We start from the raw sequence: 1,714 nt of genomic DNA, 5'->3' as shown, positions 1-1,714 counted from the left end.
GGGGGTTCTAAGGGGCTGGGGGCACTTGTAGGGCCTGCTCAGGGGGTGGTCTCTGGGTCTGACCCCCAAAATGTCCCCTCCCCTTCCCCCCAGAGCCCAAACCCCCGCCTGACCTTCTGCCTCAAGACCTACGAGCGGCTCTTCTGGCTCGTGGCTCCCTCGGCCGAAGCCCTTCGGATCTGGATGGACGCCGTGCTCACCCTCACCCGCGGCGGGGGGGCCTTCTGAGCCCCCTCAGAGCCTCCCCAGAATCCCCCCAAAATCTCCCCAAAATCCCCTCAAAATATCCCCCCTGAAATCCCCCCAAAATCCCCCAAACCCAACATCCCCCCCCAAACCCAACTGGGAGCGATGGGTGGCCCTTTTTTCCCCTCTCCCATTTCCCACCCTCTTCCCCCTCATGTTTCCCACCCTTTCCCCCTTCCCTCCGAAGAACCACGTGGGAGCCCCGACCCTTACTGGGAGCACTGGGAGCACAGGAAGCCCCCACTTCATCCCCCGGGATCCCACCTGGTACCGGGGAGGGGCCGCTGTATTTATTGAAGCTTTTTTTGGGGCAAAACTCCTGTTCCTGGTCATCCTTGGGGGATGGCACCAAACCACGGTGTCCCCCCAAATCCCCACATCCCCCCCCGACCCCCTGAGCCCCCCCCTGCCCACCCGAGACCCTCCTCCCACCCCCAGACCCCCGTGGGACCCCCCGAAACCACACGAGATCCGTAGAAAAGGGGGGTTTATTGCCACCACGGGCGGGGGGGGGGTAATAAATAGGGGTTCGGGGGGTGCCCCGGTGCCGGGGGTCCCGGGGGGGGCTCAGGTGCGGCAGCAGAAGCCGCAGCCGCGGTTCCCGCAGCAGTTGCAGCAGAAGGAGCAGAGCGGGAAGTGGGAGCTGTGCCGGCGGCGGCGGCTCGGGGGGGGCTGGGGAGGGAAAAAGGGGGGGTCAGAGGGGCTGGGGGACCCCCAGGAACCCCCTCGGGGGCGCTGGGAACCCCCCGGAGCTCGGGGAAACCCCCCCTCCCCCAAAAACCCCTGTGGGAAGGGGCTCTCCACTGTGGGACCCCTGGGAACCTGGAATGTCCCCAAATCCCAGTGTGTGTCCCCCTGGGTGTCCCCAAATGCCAGGTGAGGGTCCCCCCTGTGCCCCCCTTCCCCCCGGACTCACCTGCCCGTCGCCCTCCTGGTTTTGGGGTGACACCTCCAGCAGAGCCTGGGGGGGGTTGGGGGGGGGATGACTCGGGTGTGAGACCCCCCCCCAACACTTGGGACTTCGGCTCCAGCGACAACTCGGGGGGCACCCGGGCCTGGGGGAGGGAGAGCAGTGATGTTCCAGGCACCTGAACACCCCAGAAATACCTGGGACCCCCCAAAAACGCACCTGGGACCCTCCAAAAACACCCGAGTCCCCCCCCAGAAACACCTGAGTACCTCAAAACACCTGTGACCCTCCAAAAACACCTGAGTTCCCCCCAGAACACTTGGGACCCTCCAAAAACACCTGAGTCCCCCCCCAAAGCACCTGGGACACCCCAAAAACCCCCCCATCCCCAAGCAACCCCCTCCCCATCCCCCAGGGACCCCCCCCGCCCCTCACCGCCGCCTCGGTGCCCGCGAGCAGGAGGAAGAGGAGGAGGAGGAAGAGCCCAAGGACCCGGCGCGGCTCCATCGCTGCCTTGGGGGGGTCGTGGCCCCTCTCGCCCCCATTTATCCTCCCCCC

At 66.3% G+C, this 1,714-nt stretch overlaps 1 protein-coding gene across 1 annotated transcript; it reads right to left on the bottom strand.

Annotated features, from left to right (window-relative positions):
- Positions 1–455: 455 nt before the first annotated feature.
- Positions 456–1,708, bottom strand: LOC113941463 (formin-like protein 20). Its single transcript, XM_027632613.1, has 4 exons — positions 1,592–1,708; positions 1,163–1,301; positions 713–918; positions 456–467 (listed from the first exon to the last, which is right to left on the bottom strand). The coding sequence occupies exons 1-4, from the start codon at positions 1,661–1,663 to the stop codon at positions 456–458; spliced, it is 429 nt and encodes a 142-aa protein (XP_027488414.1). The 5' UTR covers positions 1,664–1,708.
- Between the last annotated feature and the right edge of the window lie 6 nt (positions 1,709–1,714).

The sequence above is a fragment of the Corapipo altera genome, unplaced genomic scaffold (assembly GCF_003945725.1).
Source record: "Corapipo altera isolate COAL_440 unplaced genomic scaffold, ASM394572v1 60389, whole genome shotgun sequence".
Lineage (NCBI taxonomy): Eukaryota > Metazoa > Chordata > Aves > Passeriformes > Pipridae > Corapipo > Corapipo altera.
Note: the sequence above shows the minus strand (reverse complement) of the source record. Positions and strands in the feature narration are given on the sequence as shown.